Source organism: Xiphophorus maculatus, chromosome 23 (genome assembly GCF_002775205.1).
Source record: "Xiphophorus maculatus strain JP 163 A chromosome 23, X_maculatus-5.0-male, whole genome shotgun sequence".
NCBI classification, from domain to species: domain Eukaryota; kingdom Metazoa; phylum Chordata; class Actinopteri; order Cyprinodontiformes; family Poeciliidae; genus Xiphophorus; species Xiphophorus maculatus.
The window spans coordinates 11,868,914-11,887,572 of NC_036465.1; the positions used below are offsets into that span (position 1 = coordinate 11,868,914).

General features: G+C 34.8%; 3 protein-coding genes across 4 annotated transcripts; all 3 read left to right on the forward strand.

The window, feature by feature from the left end:
* The first annotated feature begins 5,127 nt into the window (after window positions 1–5,127).
* LOC111607140 lies at window positions 5,128–7,385 on the forward strand. The gene is made up of 6 exons (XM_023329054.1): window positions 5,128–5,170; window positions 5,338–5,664; window positions 6,309–6,662; window positions 6,830–6,958; window positions 7,056–7,102; window positions 7,191–7,385. Exons 1-6 carry the CDS (start codon window positions 5,128–5,130, stop codon window positions 7,317–7,319), a joined length of 1,029 nt encoding a protein of 342 aa, XP_023184822.1. The 3' UTR covers window positions 7,320–7,385.
* A 2,432-nt stretch (window positions 7,386–9,817) lies between these two features.
* Window positions 9,818–11,884, forward strand: LOC111607084. Of its 2 annotated transcripts, XM_023328941.1 has the most exons (6): window positions 9,818–9,885; window positions 9,979–10,308; window positions 10,410–10,748; window positions 10,831–10,953; window positions 11,044–11,081; window positions 11,169–11,884. In XM_023328941.1, exons 1-6 carry the CDS (start codon window positions 9,828–9,830, stop codon window positions 11,289–11,291), a joined length of 1,011 nt encoding a protein of 336 aa, XP_023184709.1. In that variant the 5' UTR covers window positions 9,818–9,827; the 3' UTR covers window positions 11,292–11,884. The 2 variants fall into 2 exon arrangements, with proteins under 2 accessions (XP_023184709.1, XP_023184710.1); XM_023328942.1 differs by lacking the exon at window positions 10,831–10,953.
* Window positions 11,885–14,994: 3,110 nt separating this feature from the next.
* Window positions 14,995–17,330, forward strand: LOC106699717. The gene is made up of 6 exons (XM_023329055.1): window positions 14,995–15,037; window positions 15,205–15,531; window positions 16,147–16,494; window positions 16,587–16,721; window positions 17,008–17,069; window positions 17,157–17,330. Exons 1-6 carry the CDS (start codon window positions 14,995–14,997, stop codon window positions 17,271–17,273), a joined length of 1,032 nt encoding a protein of 343 aa, XP_023184823.1. The 3' UTR covers window positions 17,274–17,330.
* The last annotated feature ends 1,329 nt before the right edge of the window (window positions 17,331–18,659 follow it).

Here is an 18,659-nt window from a genome sequence, read left to right on the forward strand (position 1 = left end):
GGTTCCTGCCATTGCTTTGCATGGCAGGCCCCAATAATATTAAAGAGACGCTTGTTGGGTGTAGAGTAATAGGTTCCTGCCATTGCTTTGCATGGCAGGCCCCAACTAGAAAATTTCGGAAGAAATTTAGCCGGGGCCTGCCAAGGCGCGCCCGTCGGGCATGGGCCCGGCGTCGTCGCGCCACAAATCGGCGTCGACGCCAAAGGACGCCGCGACGTGATCAGTGGCACGCGGAGAACCGCAAGAACGTTAAGCGAGGCGGACGTGCACCGTTCGGTACGATTTAAAATGTTGTCAAGGCTTTTATTTTGGAAGTTTTGTTAACCTTCATTTCAAAGGGCCAAACTAATCCCATGCGTAATAGTCCTTGGGTTAAAATAGTTATATAATGCTCAAAACACAAGTAGCTGATGTAAAAATATTCAAGGCTTTTATTTTGAAATTTTCAGTATGCTTCATTTCAAAGGGCCAAACTAATACCACGTGTAACAGTGCTTTGGATGAAAAAGTCAAATAAAGCCAAAAAGAGCAATTACGTCATGTAAAATTATTCAAGGCTTTTATTTTGAAATTTTCAGAATGCTTCATTTCAAAGGGCCAAACTAATACCACGTGTAACAGTGCTTTGGATGAAAAAGTCAAATAAAGCCAAAAAGAGCAATTACCTGATGTAAAAATATTCAAGGCTTTTATTTTGAAATTATTATTATGCTCCATTTTAAAGTTCCAAACTAATCCCATGTGTAACAGTGCTTTGGATGAAAAAGTCATATAAAGCCAAAAACAGCAATTACCTGATGTAAAAATATTCAAGGCTTTTATTTTGAAATTTTCAGTATGCTTCATTTCAAAGTTCCAAAGTAATCCCATGTGTAACAGTGCTTTGGATGAAAACGTCAAATAAAGCCAAAAACAGCAATTACCTGATGTAAAAATATTCAAGGCTTTTATTTTGAAATTATTATTATGCTCCATTTTAAAGTTCCGAACTAATCCCATGTGTAACATTGCTTTGGATGAAAAAGTCATATACGGCCAAAAAGAGCAATTACTTCATGTAAAATATTCAAGGCTTTTATTTTGAAATTTTCAGTATGCTTCATTTTAAAGTTCTGAACTAATACCACGTGTAAGAGTGCTTTGGATGAAAAAGTCAAATAAAGCCAAAAAGAGCAATTACGTCATGTAAAAATATTCAAGGCTTTTATTTTGAAACTTTTGTTAAGCTTCATTTCAAAGGGCCAAACTAATACCACGTGTAACAGTGCTTTGGATGAAAAAGTCAAATAAAGCCAAAAAGAGCAATTACATGATGTAAAAATATTCAAGGCTTTAATTTTGAAATTTTTGTTAATATTCATTTCAAAGGGCCAAACTAATACCATGTGTAACAGTGCTTTGGATGAAAAAGTCAAATAAAGCCAAAAAGAGCAATTACGTCATGTAAAAATATTCAAGGCTTTTATTTTGAAATTTGCAGGATGCTTCATTTCAAAGGGCCAAACTAATCCCATGCGTAATAGTCCTTCGGTTAAAATAGTTATATAATGCTCAAAACACAAGTAGCTGATGTAAAAATATTCAAGGCTTTTATTTTGAAATTTTTGTTAAGCTTCATTTTAAAGGGCCAAACTAATACCACGTGTAACAGTGCTTTGGATGAAAAAGTCAAATAAAGCCAAAAAGAGCAATTACATGATGTAAAAATATTCAAGGCTTTAATTTTGAAATTTTTGTTAATATTCATTTCAAAGGGCCAAACTAATACCATGTGTAACAGTGCTTTGGATGAAAAAGTCAAATAAAGCCAAAAAGAGCAATTACGTCATGTAAAAATATTCAAGGCTTTTATTTTGAAATTTGCAGGATGCTTCATTTCAAAGGGCCAAACTAATCCCATGCGTAATAGTCCTTCGGTTAAAATAGTTATATAATGCTCAAAACACAAGTAGCTGATGTAAAAATATTCAAGGCTTTTATTTTGAAATTTTTGTTAAGCTTCATTTTAAAGGGCCAAACTAATACCATGTGTAACAGTGCTTTGGATGAAAAAGTCAAATAAAGCCAAAAAAGAGCAATTACGTCATGTAAAAATATTCAGGGCTTTTATTGTGAAATTTTCAATATGCTTAATTTTAAAGTGTAAAACTAATCCCATGTGTAACAGTTACTGAGTTAAATCAGTTATATACAGCCCAAAGCAGCAAGTAGTTGTAAAGGCCAGTTCTCAGTCCTGATCTGTTTCAACTGAGGATAGATAGAACTACAACGATGCGTATTCGTAGTCCTAACCAGCAGCCAATAGCCTCTTGAGTTCCGTTGCTATGGCAAATAATGGTCTCAGCAGGTGTGAGCTCTGAGCTGTGAGCTCTCAAACACACAAGTGTGTTTGAGCAAACACACTTTACTGAAAAAAAGCATTGGAAACAAATCCTTCTTGTTCGGGAACCGTAATACATATTCGAAAAGCGTTTTAAGCGTATGACAGTTCAATGTGTCTTCTGCGATAGTCCCGAGATTCATATCTGTACCTCACTCAGAGCATTTACAGTGATGAGAGAAAGAAATGTTGTGCCCAGATATGAACCGAGGTCGGCTGTCACTCTAATATGAGCAAAAATGAGAAACTTTGGGTCGCTTAGAGGCAAATTGTGGACAAACCATAACTGGTATCGACGAGCCGTCTTCACTTTCGAAGAGATCACAGACGTATCTACAAAATGAAATTTGAATGGCATTTCTAGGTGAATTTGTGACGACACAGCAAATCCTCAAAAATAGGGTATTTCTAGGATTTTTCCCATTGAGTTATAATGGGGTTTTTTTCGTAGTTTTTTGCGAATTATGTCGCCATGTTAATCCCGAATCCCACCAAAAGTAATAGCTGGAATGGCGTGAATTTTCTGCACGTTTTGATACCTCTTTTGTAGGTGTGCACGCAGCGGTATGAGCCGCATTAACGGTTACGGATGAAAAATAAAGAATAATAATAATAAAGAAACTTTTCTTGGGAGAATAGCAATAGGTTCCTGCCATTGCTTTGCATGGCAGGCCCCAATAATAATAAAGAAACTTTTCTTGGGAGAATAGCAATAGGTTCCTGCCATTGCTTTGCATGGCAGGCCCCAATAAGATAGGTATGGTAGACGGCAGCACATTACACAAAGACAGGTGTTCACAACCCTTTGGGAACCAAGAGCTACAACTCGATAGTCTTCTGAGAGCTATCATATCACAGATGTGAAAAATATAAATTAAACTTTATTGACATATGTTATACTCAAATATATCGGAGTTACAACAGATATTTTAAAGTGATAGAAAACTTAGTGCAGTTTCTTGTTAGTGGGATTCTGACACTGAGAGGAAGTAGTTTCTCATAGTCTGAGCAGTAGGAGTTTGTTGCAAGCCTCAGGCAGCCCTGCAGGTGTCAATCAGTCATGCTAGATTTGTACCTTGATTTGATGATCGTCATGTGAGAAAATACAAATCCACAAATAAATGGATCCAAGGAGCAGTGTCAAGATGAAAACATATCTTCTGAGGTTGGGACATTTTTCCTATAGCAGGTTCCAGAAGTTTCACATTATACCAAATACTCAATTTTATTTGTGTCACCTAATTTTCAACAGCAGATCAATCCAGGTTGAAAGTGTAATTTTTTTAGAGACAGTCTCATCAATAAGTCCACTATGGCAAACACAAATATCTAGCCTCATTTTACTTAAGTAAATGCCTCAAACTCAAAGTGTAATGGCCACAGTGAGCCACATCAAAGGGAAAACAATGCTGAACAACAAGTGAATAGCAACTCAAAGCCACTTTTATTCTTCCTTTCTCTCTCTCATTCTCTCTCTCTCTCATTCTCTCTATCTTGCTGTTGGCTCTACAAACCTGTTGCTGTGGCAACTGACTGAAAGACAACCCCACAAGCAGACAGAGCAAAAAAAATATATAAATGCAGCAGAAATACAAACGTCAAAGAAGTGTTTTTCCTGTGTCCTTCACCGCATGATTCACTCACTTACAGTGGTAATCAGGCCTGAAGATACATTTGCTTTGTGTTATTGATCTCAAGTGTTGGTTCCTCTGTCAATTTCCTCCTTTTAGATTCCTGGTTCCGTTCGTCGTCCTGCTGCTTTGGTTTTGGATTCCTCTAAAAATTGTCCTGCCACTGCTACACATAAAAGCTCCTAACTGGATTCCACATCGAGCTCCACCTGCCTGACAACCTGCCGTCACTGATCCATCCTGGAAGAACACAAAGTGCCTGACAGTCCCAGAAAATTCACTTACGCCCTCCTCAAGCCTTTGTTTTTTCCAGAAGAGGTTTGGGACAAAACAATAATCATTTAAAAATAACATCTGATGAGTTTTTCGGAATCAACAAAAACAGGAGACTGTGCCACAAGTAAAGGTACAAAAAGGAACATTTTATAGAGATAAGAGATTAATAACAAAAACTACTACACAGACAAATTCAAGAAGACTAAATAGGAGCACAAGGAAAGACACACAACCCAACACACAAAATGTTAAGGTTGTAACTATTCATTAAAATATAAATTACAATGATCTGATCAAGCTTGAACATGATTTTCTGCCTTATGATTTTTTTGTTTTAGGATATTTTTGTCTGCAGAAAGAAGGCAGAATTTGTTTATGCATATTTTGTCTTCTCTTTTGAATACCGTCAACCTCAAACTGAATAAAGGTCAATTTAAGAATGAAGGTACGTTATTTTGTTTAACATTGTTATCAGTCTATCATATTTTTATGTACAGTCAGTCTGCATTTTCTTCATTGGTCTATTGTTATAGCTGGTCTAGAGATAACTACCATATGACTATCATATGAGATAAAGCTGTTCTTGGTCATAAACTCTGTAAAACACCATCCTGTGCAGATGTTAAGATCAAATCTTATACACAATGATTTGAATATTAAAGAACAAGATAAATTACACACAATTTTACAACAATGAACAACATTTATGTGAGAAAAATTCTTGTGTTGCTGGAAACGCCTCAAAAATGGTATATTTTAAGACAACCAATCAGATGCCAGGAATCAGAACCCACCTCCTACTTAAATTTGAACCAGTGGCCAAACAAAGACAGTCTCAAAATGATTCTGTTATGGGTCACACTTTTTCTCCTTCATCAAGGATGTGAGTTAAATATCCATTCATTTAAATTTGTCATGTAAATATTTGAATGCCTGCTATATTTATGACTGCTCTTGCTTCCAGTTGTGTGGTCTTATTGCACACTATGGAGTGCTTTTACTTTATTTGAGCAACTATTTTACAAGTTCTTATCTTTCTATCTAATGCAGATGGTTTGGTTCCAGTGATCACAGCTCATCTTGGTGAAACAACAACACTTACATGCAAGTTGCCCGATACCAAAGCCAGACGTAATAAACTTTTTTGGTACAGGCAAACTGCAGGACATTCTCTGGAAGTAGTTGTAAAGCTCATAAGTCTTGCAAACCCAGAGTATGGAGCAGGTTATTCTGACTCGAGAGTAAAAGCTGTACTTACTGACAACGTGAGCAACCTGACCATTTTAAAAGCAGCTCAAGAAGATGAAGGAATGTATCACTGTGGCTTTAGCGACTGGAGCCAAAATGTTTGGCGGGGGACCTACTTGTTAATAAAAGGTAATGTATTTTAAAAGGTATTTAGCTTTTTATTATATCAAAACATTGACAAAACTGCATGAGAGATTTATAGATTTTTAATACAAGAATATATATAAATTTTGGATCAGTTATGTTTGTTTTTGCAATGCTAAAGTAATCTAATTAAAATGAGCATGTTTATGCCTTCTTTAAAGTATTTTCATTATTAAAATTACTTTAACAAGACAAATGCTTAACATATAACATCTTAACATATAATCCAGTACAAAACACAGCTTGTCACATAGTTACATATGGTTTCATGTCATTTCATTTCCAAGATATCAAAAGTTTTTGGTCTATTCATAATTACTTTAATGCACTAAGTCTTAGCTTTATGCTGAGAAAGGAAACAGGTAAGGAATAGTTCTTTCACACTTTTAGGGATATTTATCAGCAATGTAAACACATTTTGTGAGAAATTGTTTTCTATCAATGTAAATAAGTTCATGTTAAATGAAGTCTATCATGTCCAGTGTAAGGTAATTCAGCCGCATCCATTCAGTGAGAAAAATATACACCAAGGTTTTGAACACTACAGTAGATCCTACTGCATTTTCTTCTCCTCTTAAATCATCCAAAATTAATTTACAGTGTCTAACAAAGAATTGTATTATGCATAGGAAACACTGTGGTGTCTTCAAATTACACAGTTGTTCAGACGTCAACAATATCAAAACCAGTTCATCCAGGAGGCCCAGTGACTCTTCAGTGTTTGGTCCTCTCTAGCTCTGACAGCAAGAAATGTTCAGGAGATCTGAATTTGTTCTGGGTAAGAGCAGGAGACAAATCTCTTCCAAACTACATCTACACTGATGGAAACAGAGAAAACAAATGTGAAGAGAAACTGGACTCTCAGCAGAGATGTGTGTATAGCTTCTCTAAGACGGTCAATGCCTCTGATGCGACTTTCTACTGTGCTGTGGCCACATGTGGAGAGATATATTTTGGAGATGGAACCAATATGGATATTAAAGGTAACTGGATAATTTGATTTCTTTATACCATATCTGGTATACCATACCAGATGAACCATTCAATGTAAAATATTACTTTTCTTTTATAAAAATAATCAGAACGTTAAAAAACATGTCCTTTTTACTAACTTGTAGTTGTTTTGTTTTTTATTTTAATGTTGTTTCAGAATCCAGCTTGTGGTCCCAGAATGCTAGAAAAGTCATTATTCTTCTCTCTGCTGCTCTGGCAGTAAGTCTGGTTGTGATCGCTCTTCTTATTTACTTCAGCCTGAAAAATAAATGTGTTCACTGTACAGGTAAGAAAGCAGTCTTGAAGCAGTTACTGTAGTTTACTTAATCAAAATAAATTGCTGAATCAATATTAATTAATTTCTGTTTCATTTTGTATTCCAGCTGATTCAGAGTTGCAGAAAAACATCAGCAGACAGAAACCTCAAAAGGTAAAAAAATCCCAAGACAGTTTTATTAGGTCAAATATTTGATCAGGTTTTAAAACTGAGTGAATTATAACTTTCTTTGTTTTCTAAGAGACGTAAGGATGGATGGATTTACTCTGCAGCCATCTTTACTACAATAAAGTCTGACTGGGCAGGACTGAAGAAAGAAGCAGAGAAAGAGAGGATCTACGCCGCTGTTGAAGCTTTTGGATTAAATTGAGGAAATTGTTTGCTTTAACCTTAAACTAAATAAAGGAATAAATAAAGACTTCTTTTTTGCAATGAATTACTCATATCTATTTCGTTTTTCAATAATGTTTTTTTCCTGTTTTATTCATTTTGTAATTTCTGGTCATTGATCCATTTTTTAATTCTTAAATGCTTTATTGCTATCTTACTAATGATTTTTGTAAAATTCTGAAAAAAATATCTTGATATGCATAATAAAGTAAAATCATGTTTGATATTTATTATTCTTTGTTGACTTACAAGCAAGTTTATGCCTCAATAGGGCTTGGGTTTTCTGTTACAGAATAAAATCATTTAAATTGCAAATGTGTGCTTTACTTTGTTTAAAACATAAAAAACAAAGCTGTTTGCAAAAGGAAAATGATTTTATTTAACAGAATTCTGTTCTGAACAGCAAAATTAACAGTATTGCACTGTTTGCTTTTAGAAAGTGAAAATAGATAATTGTTCTCCACAATGACAATGTAAAGGTGATCAGCAGAATATGGGCAACATGCAGCTACAACTCTCAAAGAAGAAATTATTATTTTTCCATTTTGATTTTACAGGAATCCAAGGTAGCTGCCTCCAAATTAAATTTTTGTAGCACATCAGGCACCACTGAATATGTGGCCTCACAGTCAGTTCTACCACAAAACTCACTGTTTCACATGTTCCTCTTGCATCATATACTCCAACTGCAACTGAATCATCTGTTCATGCTCAGATAAAAACTTTAAGTCTTATCCACATTGCAATGTTTTTTTTATTTCTAAAACAAGCAGTCTTTTCATCCACACAGAAACTTTAAAACAGGTAAAAATGCTACTTTTAATTTCCCAGACCTTTACGTTTTGGTAAACGTGGAGTGTGTGGCATGCAGATAAAGCCTCCACATGTGGTTAGCGGTAAACACAACAAGAAAGCAAGAATGGCAAACAACAAAGTCAGAGTAAAGTTTTTTGTAGCCTTTAATGAGGTTCTGCAGCAGCTGAAGCAAAACCATGAAAGTAAATCTGCCAGTTTAATTTGTATGACCTCTTTAGAGTTCATAAATCACATGGCTGTTTCACAAAACCAGGTCAGCAGATTAAGACGGGCTTCTCCAGATTTCCTGGTTGAATTTAGCCTCGACTTAGTTTCATAAAAGCAGAATTACATGAGTTACCATGGCGATTCATACTGTACTGTTAGCCTGCTCCAGACTAAAAGCCAGACTTAGTTAATCCTGGTGCCTCAGTCACACCAACCAGAAAGCAATGTGTGTTGTCTGTGATCCTGTTTCCTTTCTGTCTGTTTTTTTTTTTTTTTTTTTTTATCAGGATGCATTAACTTGATTCCTGTTGACGTTTGAGTATTATTATTATTTTAACATTATGATAGTTTCCTATTCTATTATCATCTTTATAATTGTTCATGTGGGTATTTTTAATGTTCAATTGTGTTTCTGAAGAACGCTGATGTTCTAAGTTTGACAGAAATGCTTTCCCATGAGCTTTACTGCGGTAGTCATGGCATTAGAGAAATGGGTGATAGAGAAGCAAAGGTGCTGTAATCAGTTAAAGCCAAATAGGCTGTAGCTTTTTAAGTTTAATGGCAATAAAAGTTTACAACTTAAAATAACTTTAGTTATGGGACATAATTAAATGAATGCACAGTTTAAGTCACACTGTTTGAAAGCATGTACTTATTTACATCATAAATATACTTTTTGTTTCTGTCAAGTGGGCTGCTCATAACAAGACACATTTCATAAGCTCTGTCACAACTTGTTTTTTGATTACTGTTAAGTTCCATTTGTGCTAGCAGTTAAACAGGAAGTTGTCCCTTCAAAATAAATGATCCAAACTTCATCAGGAAGTTCACCAACGTTAAAACTAAATAAGTTTTACAGGGTTTTGCTTTTTCCGCAATAAGCAGACAAAATGACACCAAGTGGTTTTACGGTTTACACTATTATATGCATTAAATTACTTTCTCCACCACAGTAGAGAGAAAAGGAGCATGGTAGTCTAATCCTCTCTATCATCATACATGAGTAAATGGAAAATGAACCCAGAAAGAAAACTATGAACAAATAAGTCAACATCAAGTTACTTTTCCTGTATTTTAATACCCTTATATAAAAATGTTTGCATAGTGAGTACTCATCCATCTCTCACCCATCAGCATTGATAAAAATGCTAATGGAGAGTAAACCTACATGCAATCTTTGAAGAATAGGTTAAGCCAATTAAATAGGTAAAGCTCCCTGTAGCTTTGGTTAGACCCCCTAGATTAAAATGTTGTTGGTTTCAATAAGACCAGCACTATGAAAAATATACATGAAGTAGGTGTTATTTTGTAAGCTTCAGTTGGAAACATGGTTGATAATTTCCACTGTGGTGGCAGTCAGAGTTAAAAGGCCAATCAGACTGTTTCCGCGCTCCCCCCTCCCCTTTTCACTGTTATATTAGGCTGAACCATCCATGTTCTGCTCATCTTTCTGCGCGGCTGTTTGATGATTAAAACGAAAATGGTGGTCATATTTTATTTCCTACTCTTGCTCAGAGACAGACGTAAGTACAGAATGTACAAATATCAAAACTGTAAGATTATTTTGAGTTTCAGTGATCTTATACATGTCAATAACTTTTTTGTTTTTTTTGTAGGTGTCATAAATGGTTACAATTTGGAGACAAAAACTATTCAAGTGGGTGAAAACGTGACCCTGACATGTCCTCGCCTGCCAACCAGTCAATCCCAAAATTTGTTTTGGGTCAAATTTTCTTCCGGAAACTGGCCTGAATCTCTTGGACAAACAATAACTGTTGATTATGAAAGGGTTCTCCAAATTCGTCATTTTACATCAAAACAAGAGAAAGGAACATTTGTTCTGCATATAAAAGAAGCTCAGCATAATGACACTGGCCTTTACTATTGCATCAAAGTTGAATCATTAAAGCTGATATTTGAGTATGGAATTCTTCTGAAGACTGAAGGTGCATAAAACAGTATTTTTGTACATAAATATTAGAAGACAATTTTCTATTCGGTAGTTATGTAAAATGTATTTATTTTCTGCTTTTTTTGTATTTTCCAGGCCAAGAACCAGATCTCACTACTGTAATTCAGGAGCCTCTACTTTACCCTGTCTTTCCAGGAGACCTGGTGACTCTAAGCTGTTCGGTTTTCTCTGACTGTGAGAGCAGAAAATGCAAAACTGATCACAGGGTGTACTGGTTCAAAACTGGACCAGATGAGTCTCATCCCAGTTTAATTTACATTGATGGAAAAAGTGGAAATGAATGTCTGGATCCTAAAATGTGTGTCTACAGTTTCTCCAAAGACATTACAGTCTCTGATGCTGGGACTTACTACTGTGCTGTGGCCACGCATGAAGGGTTATTTTTCGGAAATGGAACATTTTTGGATGTTCAAGGTATGTAGAAAACGTTTCTAGGTTGGGATGAATAAAAATAACTCGGATAATAACAAGAATAGTTATTTGTACTTTTTTCTAGAACAATTCAGTTTTTGGAAGTCTAAAATACTTCTGCTGTTGTGCGTGGCTGTGGGTGGATGTCTAGTTGTCATTATGTGCCTCATTTACACCTTGATGAAGAAAGCTTCACATTCTTGCAGTGGTATGTTTCACACATCACTTTCAAGGTGATCTGTAGAAGTAAATGATTGGTTCTACATATTTATGAGAAATTCTGTCACATGTTTAACAGATGCCGTGAGGGAATGTGGTACTCAGCAGAAAGAACAGGTAAAAGAGCAAAGACATAAACATGTGTTTAGTGCTTATATGTAAATTAACATACTTTCCTATGCTTTTTTTTAAAACTTTCTACAGAGCGATGCACACTGTATGGTTTATTCTGCCCCAGCGTTCACCAAGACCAATGTTGGAAAAGCGGAAAGACGGAAAATAAAAGCAACACATGAGGAGACAATCTACACACGTGTCAGGAATTGAGGGATTCAGTAATGCCTCATTAAATTAGCCAAGTAATGCTAGTCATTGTTTTTGTGAACACTCGGAAAAATGACGAGTGTATCCAGTTCAGAGGATTTTTTTTACACCATTCAAACTAGCTATCCTTATATAGAATATTGTATATATTTTCACAGTTTATTCATTGCGCATTATGTTTTTATGCAATGTTGACTCTTCCAATGGCTATTATGCTATGAATTCTTTAATGTTAAAATTTAAAAGTAAAGATTAGATTACAATATAGCAGCGAGCAGCATAACCAAAAATCTGAGCTTATTTTGTAGCCTGCAATAAATCTTCAAAGGTATGTTTTGAAATATGTTTTATAGTTATATATTTTGCTTTTTATGTTGTTTGCATTGATTTTTTTTCTGCTGATCTGAAGTTCTTAATCACTAATTTCACTTATAAAAGATAGTCTACATGTAATTCAGACTGAAATATTGCCATTTTTGAATGATTAAGATTTTGTGACCACTTTCTCAGTGACCCAAGAGAGTGCACTTATTTTTAAAAGATCAACGCATTGCTATTGATATTTTTGTTTGGTTTTGTGAAAAACGCATGTATATGTCATGATTTTTGTACGCTGTCTTTATGGAAATACACATAAAATAAAACTTTTTGTCAAATCTTTGTTCTTTTTCAAATTCTTGTACAAGACATTGTTTAAATGATTACAAATCTGTTTTAATTGCTTATAGACTAAATGATTAGCAGGGACTGATGATCACTTAAAGGGTGATGAATATGAAGAATTTTCTGATAAATGCTTAATTAGTGTCCATGGCTACTTTTTAATAAGTTGATTACAAATGATTTCTAAAAATATTTTTAAAATGAACTGGATTTATTTGCAGTACCATTTATGTATGCATTTCAAAGACAATAATTATAAAGTGGAATTGCGTGTTCAAATGTCGGCTTTGAAGAATGCAGAAAACACAAGACGTAGTACATAAAGCATACTGCAGAAAAGTTTTATGTTATAACTTTTTGTCTTAATTTAAGCTTTATATATATATATATATATATATATATATATATATATATATATATATATATATATATATATATATATATATATATATATATATATATATATATATACATAAGACAATGACTAAGATTTTCTGAATCTCCATCAACTTGTAAAACTTTGAACGGGTTTCATTGGTTGGATTTTGTATACATCTGGTGAAATGAAACGAAAACATCAAAACTCTTAATTCTTTTCCACGAGTCATGTCATGTGCTCAGTTTTCATTTTATGTTTTTTCCTATGAACCATTATGTAAAATAAATCTATCAAATGATAAATATCAGTTTAACTCTACCAGATGGATTTTAACAGAGTCAACCAGATTGTACTAGAGGTGCCTTACAGTGTCCATGACCTCCAAGATCATTCAAGGTTTTGTAAATTGTGAAAAATATGGAAAACCTCATTTCAAATTTGATACCCCTGCACTTGTGCTCTAATAATAATAATAATAATAATAATAATAATAATAATGATAAAAATAACTACTCTGCTGGACATTGTACAACAATACCTATACAGTTGATACACTACATAACTGTATGTGACACATATATGTCAAAGGTGAAAACTCCAGCATCACGTGAAGTGCAAAGAAACAACTTCAATAGATCAACTCCTTATTTGTTGTGGCATTTATCAAGGTAACATTTATGAAACGGCAAAAAAGTGGCTGTTTTGAAAGTTATAATGCTAATAAGATAGGTATGGTAGACGGCAGCACGTTACACAAAGACGGTGTTCCCAACCCTTTGGGAACCAAGAGCTACAACTCAATAGTCTTCTGAGAGCTATCATATCACAGATGTGAAAATTATAAATGAAACTTTATTAACATATGCTATATGCAAATATATCCCAGTTACAACAGATATTTTAAAGTGATAGAAAACTTAGTGCAGTTTCTTGTTAGTGGGATTCTGACACTGAGAGGAAGTAGTTTCTCATAGTCTGAGCAGTAGGAGTTTGTTGCAAGCCTCAGGCAGCCCAGCAGGTGTCAATCAGTCATGATAGATTTGTACTTTGATTTGATGATCATCATGTGAGAAAATACAAATCCACAAATAAATGGATCCAAAGAGCAGTGTCAAGATGAAAACATATCTTCTGAGGTTGGGACATTTTTCCTATAGCAGGTTCCAGAAGTTTCAGATTATACCAGATACTCAATTTTATTTGTGTCACCTAAGTTTCAACAGCAGATCAATCCAGGTTGAAAGTGTTATTTTTTTTAGAGACAGTCTCATTAGTATGTCCACTATGGCAAACACAAATATCTAGCCTAATTTTACTTCAGTAAATGCCTCAAACTCAAAGTGTAATGGCCACAGTGAGCCACATCAAAGGGAAAACAATGCTGAACAACAAGTGAATAGCAACTCAAAGCCACTTTTATTCTTCCTTTCTCTCTCTCTCTCTCTCTCTCTCTTGCTGTTGGCTCTACAAACTTTTTGCTGACACAGCAGAAAATACATATAAATGCACCATAAATACAAACATCAAAGGAGTGTTTTTCCTGTGTCCTTCACCATATGATTCACTCACTTACAGTGGTAATTAGGCCTGAAGATACATTCAACAATTCGCAAGTGTTGGTTCCTCTGTCAATTTCCTCCTTTTAGATTCCTGTTTCCGTTCGTTGTCCTGTTGCTTTGGTTTCTGGATTCCTCTAAAAATTGTCCTGCCACTGCTACACATAGAAGCTCCTAACTGGATTCCACATCGAGCTCCACCTGCCTGACAACCTGCCGTCACTGATCCATCCTGGAAGAACACAAAGTGCCTGACAGTCCCTGAAAATTCACTTACGTCCTCCTCAAGCCTGTGATTTTTCCAGAAGAGATTTGAGACAAAACAATAATCATTTAAAAATAACATCTGATGAGTTTTTCAAAATCATAACAAAAACAGGAGACTGTGCCACAAGTAAAGGTACAAAAGAGAAACATTTGATAGAGATAAGAGATTAATAACAAAATCTACTACACAGACAAATTCAAGAAGACTAAATAGGAGCACAAGGAAAGACACACAACCCAACACACAAAATGTTAAGGTTGTAACTGTTTGTTAAAATATAAATTACAATGATCTGATCAAGCTTGTACGTGATTTTGTGCCTTATGATTTTTTTGTTTTAGGATAGTTTTGTCTGCAGAAAGAAGGCAGAATTTGTTTATGCATATTTTGTCTTCTCTTTTGAATACCGTCAGCCTCAAACTGAATAAAGGTCAATTTAAGAATGAAGGTACATTATTTAGTTTAACATTTTGATCAGTCTATCATATTTTTATGTACAGTCAGTCTGCATTTTCTTCATTGGTCTATTGTTATAGCTGGTCTAGAGATAACTACCATATGACTATCATATGAGATAAAGCTGTTCTTGGTCATAAACTCTGTAAAACACCATCCTGTGCAGATGTTAAGATCAAATTCTATATACGATTTGAATATTAAAGAACAAGATAAATTACACAAAGGTTTACAACAATGAACAACATTTATGTGAGAAAAATTCTTGAGTTGCTGGAAACGCCTCAAAAATGGTATATTTTAAGACAACCAATCAGATGCCAGGAATCAGAACCCACCTCCTACTTAAATTTGAACCAGTGGCCAAACAAAGACAGTCTCAAAATGATTCTGTTATGGGTCACACTTCTTCTCCTTCATCAAGGATGTGAGTTAAATATCCATTCATTTAAATTTGTCATGTAAATATTTGAATGCCTGCTATATTTATGACTGCTCTTGCTTCCAGTTGTGTGGTCTTATTGCACACTGTGGAGTGCTTTTACTTTATTTGAGCAACTATTTTACAAGTTCTTATCTTTCTATCTAATGCAGATGGTTTGGTTCCAGTGATCACAGCTCATCTTGGTGAAACAACAACACTTACATGCAAGTTGCCCGATATTAAAGACAGACGTAATAAACTTTTTTGGTACAGGCAAACTGCAGGACATTCTCTGGAAGCAGTTGTAAAGCTCATAAGTCTTGCAAACCCAGAGTATGGAGCAGGTTATTCTGACTCGAGAGTAAAAGCTGTACTTACTGACAACGTGAGCAACCTGACCATTTTAAAAGCAGCTCAAGAAGATGAAGGAATGTATCACTGTGGCTTTAGCGACTGGAGCCAAAATGTTTGGCGGGGGAACTACTTGTTAATAAAAGGTAATGTATTTTAAAAGGTATTTAGCTTTTTATTATATCAAACCATTTACAAAACTGTATAAGAGATTTATACATTTTTAATACAAGAATATATGTACATTTTGGATCAGTTATGTTTGTTTTTGCAATGCTAAAGTAATCTAATTAAAATGAGCATGTTTATGCCTTCTTTAAAGTGAAAAAAAAGTAACTTATGTTTAACTTTACAGTCCAGGATTAATTACTTCACTAAGCCAGAATGCTTTCTACGGCAACTGTTAGCATTTTAGGTGAATAAGTAATCGCTAGAAGATTTTTGAGAAAGAGAAATTAGAATATATATATATATATATATATATATATATATATATCTTAATATTTAGCTTTTTACTTAATTGAACTGGATTTGTTCTGAGCTAAATAATGAGAGTTGCCTTCAGAAGAAACATGATACACATTAATTAGAAAAGAGAAATGGTGGAGAGCTCAAACTCTAAGATGTTAGCGAGAACTCGATAGAATATGTATTTTTTTCTGTATATCTCATCTGTCCTCAAAGCTCTCTTTTAATTCTAAATCTAAAATATGTCAAAAATCTATATTGCATTTTCTAACATTCTGTACAATAATCTACAGGAAACACTGTGGGAACGTCAAACTACAGAGTAGTTCAGAAGAAGATGGTATCAGATTCCAACCGTCCAGACAATTATGTGACTCTACAGTGCTCTATCCTCTCAGATTTTGAGAACAACTCTTGTTCAGAAGACGTCAGTGTGTTCTGGTTCCGATCAGATAAATCTCACCCGGATATCATCTACACAGATGGAAACAGAACTAACAGATGTCAGAAGAAAATTGATGATCAGACTGGACGGGTTTATAATTTTTCTAGAAAAATCAGCTCCTCTGATGATGGGACTTACTACTGTGCTGTGGCCACATGTGGAGAGATATTATTTGGAAATGGAGCAAAGCTGGAAGGTTGTATGATTTTATATTTTCCATTGAAGATTACATTTTCAAACATTATCTTGTCCAGAAAAAACATTTTGTTTTTTGTATTTTCTTCACAGAGCAAAAAGACAAAATGGCAGACCCTGAATTCCCCATACTATTGATAGCTGTGATCTGTTTGATTATTTCCATGATTATAAATGCTGTTTTTATCTTTTACCGAGCTCCAAGAGCAGCATGTAAACAATTGAAAGGTAAATGTCACCGAAATTCTGAGATTTAAAAACTACCAGAAACATTAGTTAAGCCCTGTTTAGTACACACATCCCCTTGATCAATTTATAATACTAAACTTTCACACTGAATAACACTTTTGTAGTCATATAATCATGTACAATAAGCCGGCCAAATTTCAGATTCTAGACAGAAAAACCGACATTTTAAATGTTTCTTTTAAAAGTGTCAATGAGTGTAAAAACAAAGTTTTATAGTCAGATTAAGTCAGATTCAGATTACTCTTGTTTCTTTCCCTATAATTAGAGGGAGAAAGCACCTCTTCCGAAGAACGATGGAGGAACTTGAGTCAGCAAGGCGATCAAATTGTAAGTCAAGTTAAAAACTCAAGTGAACACCTACTGAAATAGTTTCTATCAGCATGCCTTGTAATGATCTTTTTATTTGCTGTACAGAATGAAGATGGATGGGATCTGAACTATGCAGCTTTACACTTCAGTGCTGGGAAAGCTACAAGAGGAAAGAAGAGAAAAGAGACTGAGGACAGTGTGTATTCCCAAGTTAAACTCTGAAAATCTGTTTATATGTGCGGGATGTTTAAGACATCCATCTAGTGAAAATGAGTGATTAAAAATATAGCATCAAAAATGTGTGTTTGTTCTTTGATTTTGCCATAATGTCAAGTTTTGCTTTTGTTACTCTGTAAGTAAAATTGTAGTTCTTTCATTTGCTTATTTTATTAAGAGTGCTGATAAAACTTCACCCTGAAATCTGCCATTAGTATAATTTATTATACTAATAAATTGTCTTTTTAATTTTTTATCATATTTTTTATATTTATGCTCACCTTCAGATATATTTTCCGGTTTTTATTTGTAAAAGCTATTACATAAATAAGGATAATTTACTTCCATTTAATCATCAGCTGTGCAAAACACCTCAGTGGACGACGCTGCAGTAACACAATCTTACCAAGTATTTTTGTTCTAGTTTTTGGTACATTTAAAATTAGACAAAACATAAGTAACTTTTCAACATGAGATGTACGAAAAAGTCAAAAACCAGCTCACGCAAGAGTAACCCACACATCCGTCCGTCCCTCCGTCCCTCCCTCCCTCCCTCCCTCCCTCCATCCAATCCATCCATCCAATCCAATCCAATCCATCCATCCAATCCAATCCATCCATCCATCCATCCATCCATCCATCCATCCATCCATCCATTTTCTTACACCTTTGTCCCTAGTGGGGTCAGGAGGAGTGCTGGTGCCTATCTCCAGCGAGACATTTCGTGTAAGTGGCGGGGTACACTCTGGACAGGTCGCCAGTCCATCACAGGCAAGAGAGTAACCTTTTGGAGAAATTAAGGAAGTTATTTTGAAATTTGCTATTTTTCATCAACCTTATAAATACCATTTATATGGCGTTTCTTTTGCATATTCATGCAATTTGAGGAGATTGTTAGAATCTGTTTTATGCAATCTTAAGAGTACAGTATTGTCCTGTTGTTGTTGTGTTTGTTAATGTAGAAGTTATAACATTCTCACCACACTTGTTTTCTGGTTTATATTTTAATGGATTTCAATAAACAACATTGAATTTCAACAAACAACATCACCTTTCTGTGCATCTGGTACTACAAGATGCTCCCACACCTTTTTGTTTGTCAAAATAAGCCACTTGAATATCACCACCATGCATACCGGCATTTCACCATCATATCACACATCAGTTAACTGACAAAATTGTTGCTTATCCTCATGCTATGCAGCTTTGTCTTCTCTGAGGCAAGGCAAGGCAAGGCAAGGCAAGGCAAGGCAAGGCAAGGCAAGGCAAGGCAAGGCAAGGTAAGGTAAGGTAAGGTAAGGTAAGGTAAGGTAAGGTCAGGTCAGGTATTTTTTTATATAGCACATTTTCAGCAACAAGGCAATTCAAAGTGTTTTATATAAATTAGAGGAA

Coding starts and splice junctions, on each gene's coding strand:
- LOC111607140 (XM_023329054.1), top strand. CDS start 5,128: ATGATTCTGTTATGGGTCACACTTTTTCTCCTTCATCAAGGAT. Junction 5,171..5,337: donor TTTTCTCCTTCATCAAGGAT/GTGAGTTAAATA, acceptor TATCTAATGCAG/ATGGTTTGGTTCCAGTGATC. Junction 6,663..6,829: donor AACCAATATGGATATTAAAG/GTAACTGGATAA, acceptor ATGTTGTTTCAG/AATCCAGCTTGTGGTCCCAG.
- LOC111607084 (XM_023328941.1), top strand. CDS start 9,828: ATGATTAAAACGAAAATGGTGGTCATATTTTATTTCCTACTCTTGCTC. Junction 9,886..9,978: donor ACTCTTGCTCAGAGACAGAC/GTAAGTACAGAA, acceptor TTTTTTTTGTAG/GTGTCATAAATGGTTACAAT. Junction 10,749..10,830: donor AACATTTTTGGATGTTCAAG/GTATGTAGAAAA, acceptor ACTTTTTTCTAG/AACAATTCAGTTTTTGGAAG.
- LOC106699717 (XM_023329055.1), top strand. CDS start 14,995: ATGATTCTGTTATGGGTCACACTTCTTCTCCTTCATCAAGGAT. Junction 15,532..16,146: donor GAACTACTTGTTAATAAAAG/GTAATGTATTTT, acceptor AATAATCTACAG/GAAACACTGTGGGAACGTCA. Junction 16,495..16,586: donor AAATGGAGCAAAGCTGGAAG/GTTGTATGATTT, acceptor TTTTCTTCACAG/AGCAAAAAGACAAAATGGCA.